Here is an 18,610-nt window from a genome sequence, read left to right as displayed (position 1 = left end):
CCTGTGATTTAGAAATGTTCCATATGACTTCAATGGAGTAGTAGTAAGTTGCCTCAAAAGGTACAACTGCATTTAAAAGTTAGATATGTCTTCAATGTCTATAGCCCAAGTAAATTGAATGTGCCCAATTCAATTGGATATATTTCTCCAAAAGTTTAAAAGACTGAAAAAGACTACCTTCTCCACAACCTAGAACAGGAGGCCTCCTAAACTGCAGTTAATTCTAGAATAGCTCCCTCTTGCTTTCAATTAAATCTAAGAAGAGGAATAGAGATATCAAGTTGGATAAAGACACACTTCAGATCTCTTCTGTATTTAAATAAAATCCCCAAGAAAATGTATAGAATTATAATTCATTCACAAAGCTTCATGCCTAAGAAGGGTAGTCAAAATTAGAAAATCCTAATCCTATCAGCTCCAGTACTATGTGAAACAACTTTTAAAACTTGCAAGAAATATATCCAGTGTTAAGTTTACAGAAGTGACCATTCTCTTCAAAGTTACTTTATCACAAAAGTCTACCTTTGGAGATGGGAGTCAATCAGTAAAGTGCTTGCCTTGTAAGTAAGAGGACCTAAATCCAATCTCATATTTAAAAAGGAAAAAGGTGGGAAAAGGCAAGTAGTGTGAAGCTTACTCTAGAAAGGCAGAGACTGATGGTTCCCCAGGGCACAACCTAGCCTATCTGGTGAGCTCCAAGCCAGTAACACACTAGCTCCAAAACACAAAAATAAAGGGGACAATGCCTGAGGAATGACACTTAAGGTTATCCTCTGACCTCCATGCACAGATGAGCACACATACATGTACACACACAAAAGAAACCCAACCTTTGGGAAAATATCATACTACCTAAATGTCATGGGTTTTTTTGTTTGTTTGTTTTGGTTTGGTTTTTGTTTTGTTTTTTGTTTTGAGTTTTATTTGTTTTTTTTATTTTTTATTAGATATATTTCTTTACTTACATTTCAAAGTTATTCCCTTTCCCGGTTTCCTGTCCATAACCATCCCCTCCCCTTCCCCCTCCCCTACCCCTCTCCCTCCCCCATACAGGTGTTCCCCCTAGTCCCCTGCACTTGTTGGGACCAAGGGCTTTCCCTTCCACTGGTGCACCAACAAGGCTATTCTCTGCTACATAAGCAGTTGGAGCCCTGAGTCAGTCCATGTATAGTCTCTTTCGGTAGTGGTTTAGTCCCCGAAAGCTCTGATTGGTTGGCATTGTTGTTCTTATGAGGTTGCAAGCCCCTTCAGCTCTTTCAATCCTTCCTCTAATTCCTCCAGTAGGGGGTCCTGTTTTCAGTTCAGTGGTTTGCTGCTAGCATTGGCCTCTGTATTGGACATGCTCTGGATGTGTCTCTCAGGAGAGATCTATATCCGGTCCCTTTCAGCATGCATTTTTTTTTTGCTTCATCAATCTTATCTAGTTTTGGTGGCTAAATATATATAGGCCACATGTGGGGCAGGCTCTGAATGGCCGGCCATTCCTTCCGTCACTGCTCTGAACTTTGCTTCCATATCCCTTCCTATGGATATTTTTCCCCTTTTAACAGACATTCTAACAGTCCAGAGGAAATAAAACATTGAAAATTTTATTCTACAATTTCTGTGTTACTAAAAATCAATGTATGAATATAAAACATTTAAGTTGTTAAATATTTGACTGCATGGGAGACATGTATTCGGTATGATTATCATTTCAAATTATTTCCATATACAAAGATAAAGTACTGGGCCTGTAAGATTGCTCAGTGGATAAAGGAACTTGCCTCTAAGTCAAGTGACCTGCGTTCAATTCTTGAGACACACATGGTGGAAAGAAATAATTGACTCTTAACAAGTTATCCTCTGGCATCCACATGTGCACAGTGATACAGGCCACCCATACATTCGCACATGTGCACTAAATAATGTAATGAAAATACAAATTTTAAACTATCAAAGCACATAACACAAAATATGAATACAATGGGTCTCTGGTTTTAGAGAATGTATTTATGCACGGCTTTATAAAATAGATCAATCAAAGTGAACACATTAGCTAGAAGAATTTTTTCCTTACTTCTTCCAAATTACTCTTCTCAACCAACTTCCATCTCAGTTGAGCTTTTAAGCCTTTCAATGTCTTCTTAATGGATAGCAAGTAATCCACACTGGGGCTCTTATTTAAACAGTCAATGATCTGCTTTTTAAACTATATGAGAAAAAGAATTACCATATTTTCAAGCATATGAAACAACAGTCACCAAACATCATTATTTTATGAGTGCCTGGGTTTAGAGTAAATATTAAGAAAATTCCATAACTTTCTAAAAAAGCAATGCTATCAACTGATTTTCCTAATTGTTCCTATTTCTATTTAGAAGAATCACAGGTTTGGTGCTCAAGGTACCAAAGGAAATACTCTTCAATTCAACTGAGACATGAAATTAGACACATACTGCTGACATAAATATATACAGAAATTTATAGTGAGAATTGAAGCTGAAATGATTCTTCTCAAAAGTGGTTTGATAATATGTATCAAGTTTCATAATGTTCATTCATTTTAATTTAAAAATTATAAAGTATAGGAGTCTGAGAAGATATATGTAGAAGCTGGTAGAAGGAAGTAGCCATGTTACAAAGTGACTTCTAGTTTAAGGAGCAGCAGTCAAAGTGATGAATCAAAGAACAGTTTAACAAAATGAGTCAAGAGGTAGGATAAGCCCAACTCTCAGGAGAACAAAGAGAAAAGAGAGTCTGCTTAAAAGCAGGCAGAAAGGGGGTGGGGATTAGTGTTTTACATACAGGTTGCAGAGAGAACAAGCTAGACACAGATGAAGACAGAATGCACCAGCGAATGAGAAGGAGCCAGAAGATTAAAACTGCCAGAGTTAGTTGGAGGCCATACAGAGTAATTCAGTGAGAAGTTGAAAGAACTCAGATTAAATCAATCATCTTGCAGAGGAGTTTGAGCCAAAACAGATGAGTTGAAAAAGCCAGAGTTCACAAGAGCTTATTCAGCAGCAAGCCTCCAAGACAACTATTACATCAGGTGAATAAAAGGTAGTTTTTAATTATACATAAAGTTATGTTCAAAGATACATAAAGCATTATCTACATGATAAAAAAAATAGAAGCAACATCAATATCCAACATAACATTATAAGGTTAAATAATATTATATATTTATGAAAGAATTAAAATCATTTGAAAATGGGGAAATGTTCATAATATACTATAAAGTTATTAAAAATATCTTCACAGGACAACAAAATGCAGAGCATATGTGTGTACTCATCAATGAATGAATGCGCCCATTCACATTCTGTGTAACTATCTCTTACACTCAAAGTATCAAAAACAATGTTTTATTTTTCAAATTCCTGTTTATAGTAAATTTTCTATAGTAAATATGTTAACACAGAAAATGATGACAAAGATATTTTAGTTCATAAGAAACTCAAATATTCCAAGATTCGGTGAAATGTCTATTATCAACAAAATCACCATTCATATTCTACAGTGAAGTCAATTATACAGACCACAAAGGGATACCATTTTTCTAGGAGTACTAATTAACACACTGGATATTAAGCTACTTGAGAAAAATTCAACACGTTAAGAAACACAAAATATCAATTCATTAGACAAATCAGAGAAAGCAAAATCCAACCTCAACACTGTCCTTATACTTGGACAGCATGGTGGCAATAAACTTTTCCTCAGAATGGATCCTTTGAAGCACTTGACTGTATGTACTTAAAATAATCTCCTTGTCTACAACACCTTGCTCCTGGATGAAATTATAACATAAACAACAAAATAGTTAAAACAATATACTTCAAAGTGAAAACATCTTTGATAATTGCTCTATCATATCAAAATACTTCTCAAATCTTTTTCTAGACAGAATACCAACACCAATGGATGCTCATAGGCAAAATGTTATCCTAATTATGCCATGAATTCTTTCTGAAGCTGTCTGAAAGGATCTTAGGACAATCACATTCTAAATAAAAGCATAAGCAGTAAATAAAACTTCAACACTATTATTTTTAGAAACTGTCTCTCAGCAACAACTTCTAAAATCAAGTCTTCTAAACCCCACAAGATCTATTTAATAATACATAGCATCATTACTCACAATGAGAGACAGCTCTAGCTCTTTACAGACACATGACTCAGTCTTCTCTAGAATTTCATCAATATTACCAATCATGTCTTCTGAAGTCAGTGGTTCATCCAAAGACAGATCAAAAACCTTATTTTCAAAAATAAAAACATGAGGTATTTCAATTAAGTAATTCAGTTAGCATTCATTGTACCTGGAGTAGCACATAAAGCTCTACCATGGACAAAACAGAAAAAGGAAAATTCTGTGAAAAGAACATAGATACACCACCCTCATAAAACTTAAATACAAAAACAAAAAAGATACATAAGCACAGTGTCCTTAAAGAAAACCGGTGTTAAGGCAAGTAGCTAGTTCAAATGAAAGAGAAAAATAGAAACAAAAACAAGATGAATTTTTTATATAATAAAACCAACAATCTGACTCAATGGTGATGAAAAATCCTGACTGCCCTGTACTAACTTTGATAGCTAGAAACACATCATGCCAGCTTTTGAACAAGAAAGAAACAGAATGAGAACAAACATGCAATCTCTGCTTCTTCCTTCCATAAACATTGCTAATTTGGAGCTCTGCTTACCTTCTGGCTGTTCTGGAACCATGCCACGAGATGCTGCAGAGAAGCCTCTGTCTCACTCCGAATACTGGCGAACTCTTCTCTTTTGGTACACTGCCAGTCATAAAACTTCCTGAGTATTTCTTCAGAGTTAGTTCCTTCTTTGGCCTTCCCATACACTGATTCTAAAGAAGTTGCTAAATCCTAAAGACAACGTTAGGATTTAAGCACTGTGATATGATCTAAGAGATAAAATATCATGATGTTGAATGCCTACTCTTTTAAAATAAATGGATAAATATAACTGAAAGGCAAAAAGAAAATATCCAAATAAACTAAATTAAAAATAAAAAAAAAAAAACACAACAAGCACAGAGGAAATCCAGAGAATCAAAAGAGAATCAAAAGAGCATACTTTAAAAATTTATACTCCACTAAATTGGAAAAATCTAAAAGATAATTTTTTTTTACCAAAGTTAAATCAAAAGCAGATAAGACCTATATGCCTTAGTAAAATAAAAGCAGTGATTAAAAGTCTCCCAACCACCTAAAGACTATACATGGACTGACCCTGGACTCTGACCTCATAGGTAGCAATGAATATCCTAGTAAGATCACCAGTGGAAGGGGAAGCCCTTGGTCCTGCTAAGACTGAACCCCCCAGTGAACGTGATTGTGGGGGGGAGGGCGGGGAGGGGAACACCCATAAAGAAGGGGAGGGGGAGGGATTAGGGGGATGTTGGCCCGGAAACCGGGAAAGGGAATAACATTCGAAATGTAAATTAAAAAAAATAAAATAAAATAAAATAAATAAAAAAAAATGTAAATAAGAAATACTCAAGTTAATTAAAAAAAAAAAAAAAGTCTCCCAACCAAAACCTTTACAGGGCCTGAAAATTTTTAGCACATAAGCCTACCAGTCTTTCAAAGAGTCAATGCCAATACTCCTCAAATTATTCCACAAAATAGAATATATATATATATCATATAAAAATCCAACAAAGAAAATTACAGAATACTTTCCCTTACGAAACAAATATAAGAATACAATCAAAAGATCATCCATTGTGATCAAGTAAACTTGATCCCAGAGATGAAGAGATGGTTTAATATATGTAAATCAATAAACAGAATCTACCATATAAATAAACTGAAAGACAAAAAGCACATGATCATCTCATTAGATGCAGAAAAGGCTTTTGACAACATTTAACATTCATTCATGATAAAAGGCCTGGACAGATCAGGGATGCAAGGGACAAACCTAAATATAATAAACACAGTTTACAGCAAGCCCATAGCCAACATCATGTTAAATGTAGAGAAACTCAAAGCAATTCCACTAAAATCAGGAAAAAGACAAGATTGATCTATTCCCTCGGTACCTATTCAATATAACACATGAATCCTTAGCTAGAGCAATAACAAACTAAAGAAGGTTAAGGTAATAAAATTTAGAAAAGTCAAAGTATCTTCATTTGCAGATGATGCGATAGTATTCATAAATGACCCTAAAACTCCAAAGGAAATCCTACAGTTGATAGGCATTTTCAGCTAAGTAGCTGGATACAAAATTAGCTCACAAAAATCAGTAGCCTTCATATATACAAATGACAAACAGAATGAGAAAAAAATCATGGAAACAACATATTACACAAAAGACTCAAATAATACAAAATGTCTTGGGGTAACTCTAACCAAGCAAGTGAAAAACTTGTATGATAGAAACTTTAAGACACTGGGGAAAAAAGATGAAGACGATATCAGAAAGGTCTTCCAGTTTCATGAATCAGTAGAATTAATATAACAAAAATGGACATCAAACTAAAAGCAATCTATAGATTCAACACAATCCACATTAAAATTCTAACACAATTTGTCAAATATTAAAAGTTTTCAGTTTCCTGGGTTCGGTTTCCAGCTCCGGAAAAAAAAAAAGAAAAAAGAAAAAGAGAAAAAGTTTTCAGTTTCATATGGAAACACAAAAAATCAGGATAGCTAAAACAATCTTTAAGAAAAGACACTTGCCTAGAAAGCACAAGGCCCTGGGTTCGGTCCTCAGCTGGGGGGGGGGGGGGGGGGGAAGAACTGCAGGAGTTATCTCTATCCCTAACCTAATTTACATGACAAAGCTATGGTAACAAAACCACTAGCTGGAACCCAGGCAGCGGTAGCACATACCTTTAATCACAGCACTTAGGAGGCTGAGGCAGGCAGATTCCTTGAGTTTGAGGCCAGCCTAGTCTACAAAATGAGTCCAAGACAGCCAGGGCTCTGTTACACAGAGAAACCCTGTCTAAAAAATAAAAATAAATAAACAACATGGTATTGGCACAAAAACAGAAATGTTGATCAAGAGAATCCAATGAAGACACAAACATAAATTCACACACCTATGGACACCTGACTTTTTATAAAGAAGCCAGAAATACACACTGGAAAAAAGTCAGCATCTTCAATAAATGGTGCTGAGTAGAATAATACAAATTGATGCACACTTATCACCTTGCACAAAACTTAACTGCAAATGGATCAAAAACCTCAACATTAAACTAGATACACTGAGCCTGACAGAAGAAAAAGTGATTCATAGCCTTGACTCATTGGCACAGGAAAAGACTTCCTAAACAGAAAATTGTTCATAGGGGAACTAAAATCAATTAATAAATGGGACCTCATGAAACGGAGATGCTTTGGTATGGTAAAGGACACCTTCATTCAGACATGACAGCCTACAGAATGGGGAAAGATTTTCACTAACTACACTTCCAATAGAGCTTTCAGGTCTAGTACTTCATAAAGAGCAAAACAATTGTTTAAATGAGAAACTAGAATAAGACCCCCTAAAACATTTAATACCCATAAAGCCTATTCCAAAAAGACCTCTTTAAAAGCTTTCTTACAGAAAATATTCCACATATGGAAGACAAGAAATGCCAAACAAATTATGAAACACAAACTAGAAAATAACTATTTTATTTAACTGTATCATATAATAGACAGAATAAACAGTAACTGAAGTCCCAGACAATTGTGGCTGTTCTGCTGATGATTTGGAGAAAGAAATCAAGACACAAAGGGGAGACATCAATAAAAATAAAAACAGAGAAGAAAACTTGACAAAGATACAGAAATAAGATCACAGAAATGAGTTCTAATCAAAGAGTAATTATAGACATGATCAAATAAGCTACCAACTAAAAGTAAGTTTGACCCTAAAAAAAATTGACACATTAGTGTGTTAAATGTAAGACAATTCAAAAAGTGAATATAGACCCCCCAGTGAACAGGATTGTTGTGGGGGAGGATGGTAATGGGGGGAGGATGGGGAGGGAAACACTCATAAAGAAGGGGAGGGGGAGGAGTCAGAGGGATGTTGGCCTGGAAACCAGGAAAGGTAATAACAATTGAAATGTAAAGAAGAAATACCCAATTTAATAAAGATGGAGAAAAGAAAAGTGAATATATAGCTGAATGTGGTAGTATATTCTTGACATATCCCAAGTTCAAGCCCAGACTAAGCTCCATAACAAGAATCTATCCAAACATACCAACCCTGCCCCCAACACATAAAAAGTCCCTGGATAAAAGCTTTTTTGAGTTAACTTTTTGTAGCTTTAGGAGTCTTTTTTAACTTGTTTATTTAAAAAGAAGAAGCAATTTTTTAAAAAAGAAAATATTTAAGGTTTTAAAAAAAGAAAATGTATACAATATACTAACAAAAAAGAAAACTAAGAAGAGAATTTTTAAATAAAACTAAACTTTTATCCCAAAATACAAAAGTGAAAAAAAGTCATGTTATGAGTACATTAATGTCCAGCTCTGCAACACTAAAGTATTTTCAGCTAAAGAAACCTAAGACAGATGTCAGACAGAAAAAGAAACTTAAAAAATGATGCACTAATCAAACCAAATACTAAGCCTAAATAAAGATTAGAACTTGGGAATACAGAGTCATTTCATTCAAAGACCAACTAAATATAATGTCAGTCCCCTAAGATTAAGAATTCCTGCTACTTAGTCCTCATGACACAATACTGACACATCTCTGGTGGCATTTCTCTGAGAAAACCTACTGTACTTCCAATCAGATAAGAAAGAAAATGAGAAAAATTGTTACCTAAGCTTATAAAGCTTAAAGAAAATGCTTTTTTACAAATATAGTGTTTGCTTTAAATATTATGAGTCAAAGTATTACTACTATCTTATGTATTTACTATCCTCTCCTTTTATTTTATAAACAGTAAATGCTTTCTGTTTAAAGTAGTTAACTATAGAACAGCCTCAGACAAGTCAGTCCTTCAGAAGATACTTCAGAAGGTGGCACTGTTAACAAAGGTGATGATCTGTCCTATGCCTTTTGTTACCCAAATGAAGACCTTCTGGGAGACAGGACAGGGAAGTGGAAGACAGAGGTATCAACAATTAAGGTTCTGTATTGTGTACTTATCAATTTACAATAAAATTCAGTTAGGTTAAAATTAGAATAAAAATCTAATAGGAATAGTTAAAATATTTTACAATAAACTAATATAAAATAAAATAATATAAACTTTTATTTTAAAATAAAATAATAGGAATAGTTAAAAATAAAAATCTAATTTAAAAATCTTATAAACCTAAGCTCAGAGAAAATACTTTTGACAGCTGCATAATGTGTCTATGTTTTAAAAGATTACAAGAATCAAAATTTTAAAGTAAAAAGGTTAAATAAGATAGTTAATTTAATGAATGAAACTTTACATACATTTCATATAACCTATATAGCACGTATAAAATGCTCACAACACCTAGAATAACATACTGGAAGTGTTCTAGACCTTCATATTCACCTTCTCAAAGTTTACATAGACAGGTGCCAGCTAGTATGCCTAGAGTAGTCAGGACAGTAGAATAGATACATTTTAGTCCAGGAAAGTTATGCCAATGAAACTTGGTTCTTTGGGGGACAAAAGATAGGCAAATTTTCAGTCCAATTATCAAATTGTCCAAAAGAGAGAGGATCCAAATTAATAAAATCAGATATGAAAAGAGAGACGTTACAAGCTTAAAAAACAGTAACAAAAAGAAAGCATCTGTACACCAAAGGACAGACACTATCTTTTAATGAAGTTCTTCCTAAAGAATGGAAAATATATTTACCAATTCAAAATGGGATATGGAACTAAACAGAGTTCTCAGAAGATGAAATGGCTGAGAAACACTTTATTAAAATGTTCAATGTCCTTAGGCCACCAGGGAAATGCAAATCAAAACAACTTTAGAATTCCATCTCACCACAGTCAGAACAGTTAAAATTTATAAAACAAATGAAAACAGATGCTAGCAAGAGTGTGGAGGAAGAGGACCACTTCATACTGCAGATGGGAATGCAGACTGGTATAAACCACAATGGAAGTAAGTATGGCGGTTTCTTAGAAGGAAGAAATAGATCTACTATAAGATCTAACTATACTGCTCTTAGGCACACTCTCAAAGAACTCTACATCTTATTACAGAAAGAGCTGCTCAGCCATGTTCACTGCTGCTCTATTCATAACACACAGAAATTGGTAATAGCCCAGATGTCAATCAATTAATGAACAGACAAAGCAACTATAGTTTATTTGTACAATGAAACATTATTCAACTGTTCAAAAATTAAATTATGAAATTTGCAGATAAATGTATGAAGCTAGAAAAAAAATCATTCTTTGTGCAATTACCCAGACCCAAGAACACAAACATTGCATGTTTTCTCTTATATTTGGATGTTAGCTTTTAAGCTTTAGATATTTCATTTAGACTATCCACAGAGGTTAGGTATCATTGATGACACAAGGGGAGAAAGGGATCTTCTAAGGAAGATGATTTAGAATACGGTGGTATAAAAGAATAAAGAGGTAACCAGAATGGGAGGATTAAGTGAGAAAGGAGAAGGGAGGTCAGGATAAAGGAGAGAATATGCAGAAGGATAACTAACACTAAAGGTCTTTTGAAAAAACATGACTACTGTAAGTTTCCTAAAACAGATAAAAGGAAATTTAGTGAGTTACCAAATAATGAGAAAGGCAATGCCCCAACTAGCTATTATAATACCAAGAAAAAGCCCTAATACCAGAAATGAGCTACATCTTGCAGTCACTGACCAAAGGGATCCACAGACCCCACAAACATTACAAGTTATTTCTAATGTTTTGGTTGCCTTCCACAACATGATGGTAAGAACCTATGGCTGAAAACACTACTTACTTATGTGTTCAAACATGGAGAAATCAAACTGGTGCCTAACTAGAAGCTTCACCACTACAAATTAGCATTCATAATGCTAGAAGGTGTTATACATGAGAAGAAAATAAACCCTGTAACTTACAACCAGCCTGCAAGATATACTGTTACAACAATGACACAAATATATATTATGGGAATAACTGACTAATTTTAGTTAGATTTAAAAACCACCCAGCAAGTGAAATTTATGCCTGACACTGTTTAATGAAGCCAAGAACCAGAAACTAGAAACAACATTGCCCTGGGGGAACCTAGTACTATTCTGTCTGCTAAATGAACATAACCATAAAGCAACTCCTAATGGCATAGAAGAGGGAGAAGATGCCCAGGACAAAGGGCCAAAAAATATCTTCAACAAAATCTTAGAAGAAAATTTCCATAACCTAAAGAAAGAGATGGCTATAAAAATATAAAAAGCCTTTCTACAGGAATCATACAGACTTTCTAGAATTCAATGAAAATGAAGGCACAACATACCCAAGCTTATGGGACACAGTAAAAGCAGTGCTAAGAGGAAAATTCACACCACTAAGTGCCTTCATAAAAAAATTGGAGAGAGCGCATACTAACAACTTAACAGCACACCGGAAAGCTCCACAACAAATAGGAGAAAACACACCCAAGATGGGTAGACATCAGGAAATCATCAAACTCAGGGCTGAAATCAATTAGAAACAAAGAGAACAAAACAAAAAATCAACTCTGGTTGAGAAAATCAACAAGAAAAACAAATCCTTAGCCAAACTATCTAAGAGGCACAGAGACAGTATCCAAATTAACAAATCAGAAATGAAAAGGGAGACATAACAACAAAAATTGAGGAAATTAAAAAAGTCACTATGTCTTACTTCAAAAGCCACAAAACACAAAACTGGAAAATCTAAACAGACACCACTTACCAAAGTTAAATTACGATCAGGTAAACTATCTAAACAGTCCCGTAACCCCTGAAGAAATAGAGGCAGTCATAAAAAGCTTCACAGCCAAAAAGAGCCCAAGGCTTGATGATTTTAGTGCATAATTCTACTAGACTTTCAGAGAAGAGGTAATGTCAATACTCTGCAAATTATTCCACAAATCAGAAACAGAGACACCCTGATACCTAAACCACATAAAGACTCAATAAAGAAAGAGAACTTCACAGAAGTGTTTTGTTGTTGCCGTTGTTTATTGTGTAAGAGACTGATTCACAGAAGAAACTATTTAAAAACCCATCTTAGAGGGCTAAAGAGATGGCTTAGCAGTTAAGAGTACTGGCTGCTCTTCTTGAGGTCCTGAGTTCAATTCCCAGCAACCACATGGTGGCTCACAACCATCTGTAATGGGATCTGATGCCTTCTTCCAATGTGTCTGAAGACAGCAACACTGAACTCAACTATATAAAATAAACAAGTCTTTAAAAAAAAAAAAGAAAGAGAACTTCAGACCAATTTCACTTATGAACATTGATGTAAAAATACTCAATAAAATTCTTACAAATCAAATTCAAAATTACATCAAAAACATCATTCATTATTATCAACTAGGCTTCATCCCAGGAATGAAGGGATGGTTCAATATATGAAATTCCATCAATGTAATCTACTACATAAACAAACTGTGAATCACATGATCATCTCATTAGATGCTGGAAAAGCCTTTGACAAAATACAACACCCCTTCATGTTAAAAGTCTTAGAAAGATCAGGGATTCAAGGCACATACCTAAATATAATGAAAGGAATATACTGCAAAACAATAGCAAACATCAAATTTAGTAGAGAGAAACTTGAAGGAAGCACACTAAAACCAGGGACTAGAAAAGGCTGCCCACTCTCTCCTTATCTACTCAATATAGTACTTAAAACTTGGGCTAGAGCAAAAAGACAAAAGATCAAAGGGTTACATATTATGAAGAAGTCAAGGTATCACAATTCAAGGATGATTTGATAGTATACATAAGTGACCCCCAAAATTCTATCAGAGAACTCCTACACCTGATAAACAACTTGAGCAAAATGACAGGATATAAAATTATCTGAAAGAAATCAGTAGCTCACCTTTATACAAATGGTAAATGGGCTAAGAAAGAAATTAGGAAAACAACACCCTTCACAACAGCCACAAATAATATAAAATACCTTGGTGTAACTCTAACCAAGCAAGTGAAAGAGCTGTATGACAAGAACTTCAACTCCCTGAAGAAAGCAACTGAGGAAAATATCAGAAGATGGAAAGATTTCCCATGCCCATGGATAGGTAGGAGAGGATTAACATAGTAAATAGTAACAAGTAAAAGGAATATCTTACCGAAAACAATCTACAGATCTAATGCAACCCCTATCAAAGTTACAACTTACATTTTTTATAGAGCTAAAAAGAATAATTCTCACTTCTGGTTTCCTTCTGTGCCTGAACCTGACCCTGTGCCAAAGCTCTCTGTACCCAGAACCTGACGGAAGAGACCTGGTCTCATAGGAGTGCTAACACACAGGCTTACAGGAGGGCCAGGCCACTGTCAGAGACAGCAAGACCAGCTAACACCAGGGATAACCAGATGGCAGGAGACAAGTGTAAGAACCTAAGCAACAGAAAGCAAGGCCACTCGGCATCATCAGAACCCAGCTCTCCTACTGCAGCAAGCCCTAGATAACCCAACACACTGGAAAAGCAAGATTCTAATTGAAAATCACATCTCAAGATGATATTAGAGGACTTTAAGAAGAATATAATTAACTCCCTTAAAGAAATACAGGACAACACAAGTAAACAAGGTAGAAGACCATAAAGAAAAAAAAAAAAAAAAACACAAAAATGCCTTAAAGAATTATAGAAAAACACAACCAAATAGGTGAAGGAATTGAACAAAACCATCTAGGATCTAAAAATGGAAATAGAAACAATAAAGAAATCAAGATATTACAAAGGAGATAGAAAATCTAGAAAAGAGATCAAGAGTCATAGACGCAAGATACCATAGAAAACATTGACACAACAGTCAAAGAAAATGAAAAAAGCAAAAAGCTCCTAACCCAAAATATCTAGGAAATCCAGGACACAATGAGAAGATCAAACCAAAGAATAATAAGTAGAGAAGAAAATGAAGACTTCCAACTTAAAGGACCAGTAAATATCTTCAACAAAATTATAGAAAAAACTTCCCTAACCTAAGGAGATGCCCATAAACATACAAGAAGTCTACAGAACTTCAAATAGATTGGACCAGAAAAGAAATCCCTCCCATCACATAATAGTCAAAACAGCAAATGCACAAAACAAAGCAAGAATATTAAAAGCTGTAAGGGAAAAAGGTCAAGTAACATATAAAGGCAGACCTATCAGAATTACACCAGACTTCTCAACAAAGACTATGAAAGCCAGAAGATCCTTGGCAGATGCCATACAGACCCTAAGAGAACACAAATGCCAGCCCAGGCTACTATATCCAGCAAAAACTCTCAATTACCATGCATGGAGAAACCAAGATATTCCATGACAAAACTAAATTTACACAATATATTTCCATAAATTCAACCCTACAAAGGATAATAGATGGAAAACTCCAACACAAGGAGGGAAAATAAACCCTACAAAAAGATCCTTCAACTAACCTAAAAGATAGCCACACAAACATAATTCTACCTCTAAGAACAAAAATAACAGGAAACAATAATAATTGGTGCCTATTATCTTTCAACATCACTGGACCCAATAAAAGACATTGACTAACAGACTGGATATGTAAACAGGACCCAGCATTTTGCTGTACACAGGATATCTATGCTCCAAATGCCAAGGCACCCACATTCATTAAAGAAACTTTACTAAAGCTCAAAGCACACATTGCACCTCACACAATAATAGGAAATTTCAATGCCCCACTCTCATCATTGGACAGATCACACAAACAGAAACTAAATAGAGACAGAGGGAAACTAACATAAGTTATGAACCATATAACTGGTCACAAAACAGGCCTCAACAGATACAAGAAGATTGAAATAATCCCATGCTTCCTCTCAGATCACCCAAGACTAAGGCTGATCTTCAATAACAACAAAAAGGACAGAAAGCCCACATACACATGGAAGCTGAACAATGCTCTACTCAATGATAACTTGGTCAAGGAAGAAATTAAAGACTTCTTAGAATTTAATGAAAATGAAGGCACAGCATACCCAAACTTATGGGATACAATGAAAGCAGTGCTGAGAGGAAAACTCATAGCTCTGAGTGCCTCCAAAAAGAAACTGGAGAGAGCACACACTAACAGCTTGACAGCACACCTGAAATCTCTAGAGCAAAAAGAAGCAAATTTACCCAAGAGGAGTAGAAGGCAGGAAATAATCAAACTCAGGGCTGGAAATCAACCAAGTAAAAACAAAAAGGATTGTGCAAAGAATCAACAAAACCAGAAGCTGGTTCTTTGAGAAAATCAACAAGATAGATAAACCCTTAGCCAGACTAACCAGGGGGCACAGAATGAGTATCTAAATTAACAAAATCAGAAATGAAAAGGGAGACATAACAACAGAATCTGAGGAAATCCAAAAAAAATCATCAGATCCTACTACAAAAGCCTATATTCAACAAAACTGGAAAATCTGGATGAAATGGATAAATTTCTAGACAAATATCAGGTACCAAAGTTAAATCAGGTTCAGATAAACCATCTAAACAGCCCCATAACTCCTAAAAAAATAGAAGCAATTATTAAAAGTCTCCCAACCAAAAAGAACCCATGACCAGATGGGTTTACTGCAGAATTACATCAGACCTTCGTAGAAAACTTAATACCAAGTCTCTCCAAACTATTCCACAAAATAGAAACAGAATGAACACTACCAATTCTATGAAGTCACAATCACCCTTATACCTAAACCACAGAAAGACCCAGCAAAAAAAAGAAAACGTTGGACCAATTTCCCTTATGAATATCAATGTATTCTCACAAACTGAATTTAAGACCACATCAAAATGATCATCCATCACAATCAAGTAGGCTTCACACCAGGGATGCAAGGATGGTTCAATATACAGAAATCCATCAAGGTAATCCACTATATAAATAAACTCAAAGAAAAAAAAAACCACATGATCATTTCATTAGATGCTGAGAAAGCATTTGACAAATTCAACACCTCTTCATGATAAAAGTCCTGGAAAGATCAGGAATTCAAAATCCATACCTAAACATAGTAAAAGCCATATACAGCAAACCAGTAGCCAACATCAGACTTAATGGAGAGAAACTTGAAGCAATCCCACTAAAATCAGGGACTAAACAAGGCTGCCCACTCTCTCCTACCTATTCAATATAGTACTGGAAGCCCTAGCCAGGGAAATTAGACAACAAAAGAAGGTCAAAGGGATAAAAATTGGAAAGGAAGAAATCAAAATATCACTATTTGCAGATATGATAGTATACTTAAGTGACCCCAAAAATTCCACCAGAGAACTCCTAAACCTGATAAACACCTTCAGCAAATTAGCTGAATATAAAATTAATTCAAACAAATCAGTAGCCTTCCTCTACTCAAAGGATAAACAGGCTGAGAAAGAAATTAGAGAAATGACATCCTTCACAATAGTCATAAATAATATAAAATACCTTGGTGTGACTTTAACCAAGCAAGTAAAAGATCTGTATGACAAGAACTTCAAGTCTCTGAAGAAAGAAACCAAAGGTCTCAGAAGATGGAAAGATCGCCCATGCTCATGGATTGGCAGGATTAATACAGTAAAAATGGCCATCTTGCCAAAAGCAATCTACAGATTCAATGCAATCCCCATGAAAATTCCTACTCAATTCTTCACAGAGTTAGAAAGAGCAATTTGCAAACTCACTGAAATAACAAAAAAACTAGGATAGTAAAAACTATTCTCAACAATAAAAGAACTTCTAGGTGAATCACCATCCCTAACCTCCAGCTGTATTACAGAGTAAGGGTGATAAAAACTGTGTGGTATTGGTACAGAGACAGGCAGGTAGATGAATAGAATTGAAGACCCAGAAATGAACCCACATACCTATGGTCACCTGATCTTTGACAAAGGAGCTAAAACCATCCAGTGGAAAAAAGATAGCATTTTTGACAAATGGTACTGGTTCAACTTGAGGTCAGCGTGTAGAAGAACGCAAATTGATCCATTCTTATCACCCTGTACAAAGCTCAAGTCCAAGTGGATCAAGGACCTCCACATAAAACCAGATACACGGAAACTAGTAAAAGAGAAAGTGGGGAAGAGTCTCGATCACATGGGCAGAGGAGAAAATTTCCTGGACAGAACACCAACCAAATCAAAAACCGACAAATGGAACCTCATAAAATTGCAAAGCTTCTGTAAGGCAAAGGACACTGTCATTAGGACAAAAGGGCAACCAACAGACTAGGAAAAAATCTTTACCAATCCTATATCCAATAGAGGGCTAATATCCAATATATACAAAGAACTCAAGAAGTTAGTCTCCAGAGAATAAAATAACCACATTTAAAAATGGGCTATAGGGCTAAACAAAGAATTCTCAACTGAGGAATATCGAATGGCTGAAAAGCACCTAAAGAAATGTTCAACATCCTTAGTCATCAGGGAAATGCAAATAAAAACAATCCTGAGATTCCGCCTCACACTAATCAGAATGGCTAAGATCAAAAACTCAGGTGACAACAGATGCTGGCAAGGATGTGAAGAAAGAGGAACACTCTTTGGTTGGTGGGATAGCAAGCTGGTACAAGCACTGTGGAAATCAGTCTGGCAGTTCCTCAGAAAATTGGACATAGTACTACCTGAGGACCCAGTTGTACCACTCCTGAGCATATACTCAAAAGATGCTCCAACATATAACAAGGACACGTGCTCCACTATGTTCATAGCAGCCTTATTTATAATAGCCAGAAGCTGGAAAGAACCCAGATGCCCTTCACCAGAGGAATGGATATAGAAAATGTGGTATGTTTACACAATGGAGTACTACTCAGCTATTAAAAACCATGACTTCATGAAATTCTTAGGCAAATGGATGGAACTAGAAAATATCCTAAGTGAGGTAACTCAATCACAAAAGAACACATATGGTATCGTACTCACTGATAAGTGGATATTAGCCCAAACCTCAGAATACCCAAGAAAAAATTCATAGACCATGTAAAGCTCAAGAAGAAGGAAGACCAAAGTGTGGATGCTTCAGTCCTTCTTAGAAGGGGAAACAAAAATACTCACAGGAGGAAATATGGAGACAAAGTGTCGAGCAGAAACTGAAGGTGAGGCCATCCAGAGACTGCCCCACCTGGGGAGCCAGCCCATATACAGCCACCAAACCCAGACAATATTGCAGATAAAAAGAAGTGCATGCTAACAGGAGCCTGATATAGCTGTCTCCTGAGAGGCTCTGTTAGAGCCAGACAAATACATTGGTGGATGCTCGCAGCCAACTATTGAATTGAGAACCCAATAAAAGAAAAAAAGGGGGTAAAGGGAAAAAAAAGAATAATTCCTAACTTCAATTTATATATATAAATCTATCTATCTCTCTCTCTCTCTCTCTCTCTCTCTCTCTCTCTCTCTCTCTCTCTCTCTCTCTCTCTCTTTCAAACACACACACACACCCCAGGATCGCCAAAACAATCTTGAAACAATAAAAGAACTTCAAGAGGAATCACCATCCATAACCTTAAGCTGAATTACAGAGC

At 35.4% G+C, this 18,610-nt stretch overlaps 1 protein-coding gene across 2 annotated transcripts in view; it reads right to left on the bottom strand.

Annotated features, from left to right (window-relative positions):
- Nucleotides 1-18,610, bottom strand: part of Stk31 (serine threonine kinase 31) — a 95,616-nt gene that overhangs the window by 44,616 nt on the left and 32,390 nt on the right. For both annotated transcript variants that reach the window (XM_039108132.2, NM_001191971.1), the window contains exons 12-15: nucleotides 4,695-4,874; nucleotides 4,127-4,243; nucleotides 3,656-3,775; nucleotides 2,060-2,191 (exon numbers count right to left, since the gene is read on the bottom strand). In XM_039108132.2, the coding sequence (XP_038964060.1) occupies nucleotides 2,060-2,191; nucleotides 3,656-3,775; nucleotides 4,127-4,243; nucleotides 4,695-4,874 (549 nt within the window). The remainder of the gene's footprint in view (nucleotides 1-2,059; nucleotides 2,192-3,655; nucleotides 3,776-4,126; nucleotides 4,244-4,694; nucleotides 4,875-18,610) is intronic.

Source organism: Rattus norvegicus, chromosome 4 (genome assembly GCF_036323735.1).
Source record: "Rattus norvegicus strain BN/NHsdMcwi chromosome 4, GRCr8, whole genome shotgun sequence".
Taxonomy (NCBI): domain Eukaryota; kingdom Metazoa; phylum Chordata; class Mammalia; order Rodentia; family Muridae; genus Rattus; species Rattus norvegicus.
The sequence above is the reverse complement of the archived record's forward strand: the minus strand, read 5'-3'. Positions and strand labels throughout refer to the sequence as shown.